A 1,604-nucleotide genomic window follows, 5' to 3' on the forward strand; every position below is an offset into this window, starting at 1 on the left:
CTCGACCTTGAAGGATGGGGGACTAGTGGCATAGATCCAGATCCAATGTCTGATTCTGTTGATAGCCAAGACTCAGAGGAGACTGAACCAACTGAGGAGAAGTCTAGTTCCAGCAGCTCTTCTTCAGGGAAATAGAGCATAACTGTTAGGGCAATTTTGTAATATCAGTATATGGGTTTTCATAGTCACTCTTTTGGTTTATGTAGGACATTTTGGTAGAAAATATGTATATATGAACCCATATACTCAGATATGTGTATGAACTAAAAAGTTAAATATTAATAATATACTTTTGGTTTGCAAATACTGATTTGTGTTATTATGTTGAGTAATGATTGAGTTCCTAATTACTTAAATTGCATATATGTGACTGACTTAGGAATTTCTCCTTGTATAATAGTTGACTGAAATATTTTATTATTTATAGGAAGCTATGACTTCAGGTAATGAGCAAACCCCTCCTAACGGAGTAGGGATCTAAATCAGACGATAGGTGAAATGATGAGATCTAGAATTGCTCGTGCATCCACCTCCGGGGTGACATCTGTAGTCACCAGACAACAAGATCAAATTGATCGTAATCGGACGAATGGTCAAAACGAGGAGCACCCAAAATTAAGAAGTGGCATGGAAGAATTCAAGAAACTATCTCCACTCAGTTTTGAGGGAACAACTGATCCCATGATTGCTGAGCATTGGATCACAGAAATGGAGAAGGTCTTCACATACATGAAATGCCCTGAAGAGGAGAAGGTTGATTATGCAGTATATATGTTAAAAGACCGCGCTTACGGGTGGTGGCAAATGCAGGTCAGGACGTTGGGAGAGAAAGCATACAAGTTATCATGGGAGGAGTTTAAAAAGATTTTTTATGAAAAGTATTTTCCTTCATTTAAAAAGATTTTTTATGAAAAATATTTTCCTTCAACTGTTCGTAAACAAAAAGAACAGGAGTTTCGAAAATTGGAGCAAGGTGACAAGACGGTAGCTGAATATGAAGAAGAGTTCACTTATCTATCAAAGTTTGACATTCACTTGTTGGGTAATGAGGAAGATAGAGCTCGTCGCTTCGAGGAAGGGCTTCGACCGGACATCCGAAAGACGGTCAGTGCATTTGAACTCCCTACATATGGATGTTCGCGGTGAAAATCGTAGCTTTCTTCATCATTGATTCCATTGCAAATTCTTGTAATAGTTTATCGATTACAAAGATCCGGTCTTTTTTAGATCCGGTTACAACGAAAATCAAATAAAAAAAAGAAATAAAAATTACAACTTTCTCCTTTAGAACAAATCGCAAGATCCTGTTTTGCGGTCTCTTGCTTTGTGTGGGTTCTTTGCCGACGCCGGGGTTAATCCGTGGACCACCGCGCGATCTAGATCCGGTCGGATCTACACGATTTGACGGGTATTATTCCGCGAAGGGAATAATAGCCGGGGAGGATTAGTTCACCAAGGAAATAATCGTCCAAATCTCGGGATCAAAGGCCAAGCTTTGATCCGGAGTGTAGTTTTGTGTAGATCTCAGATCTGAACTTTTACCTCTCTCGAACTCCTGCCTTTTGTGACGTGGACGCTCGCCGAGAATCAGATCTGAATCTTCA

At 39.7% G+C, this 1,604-nt stretch overlaps 1 protein-coding gene across 1 annotated transcript in view; it reads left to right on the forward strand.

The window, feature by feature from the left end:
• LOC109827254 overlaps positions 1-135 on the forward strand; it is a 21,475-nt gene extending 21,340 nt beyond the window's left edge. Inside the window, exon 2 of the mRNA XM_020394230.1 lies at positions 14-135. Coding sequence (XP_020249819.1) covers positions 14-135 — 122 coding nt within the window. The remainder of the gene's footprint in view (positions 1-13) is intronic.
• Positions 136-1,604: the final 1,469 nt, after the last annotated feature.

This window comes from Asparagus officinalis, unplaced genomic scaffold, assembly GCF_001876935.1.
Source record: "Asparagus officinalis unplaced genomic scaffold, Aspof.V1 AsparagusV1_Un95, whole genome shotgun sequence".
Lineage (NCBI taxonomy): Eukaryota > Viridiplantae > Streptophyta > Magnoliopsida > Asparagales > Asparagaceae > Asparagus > Asparagus officinalis.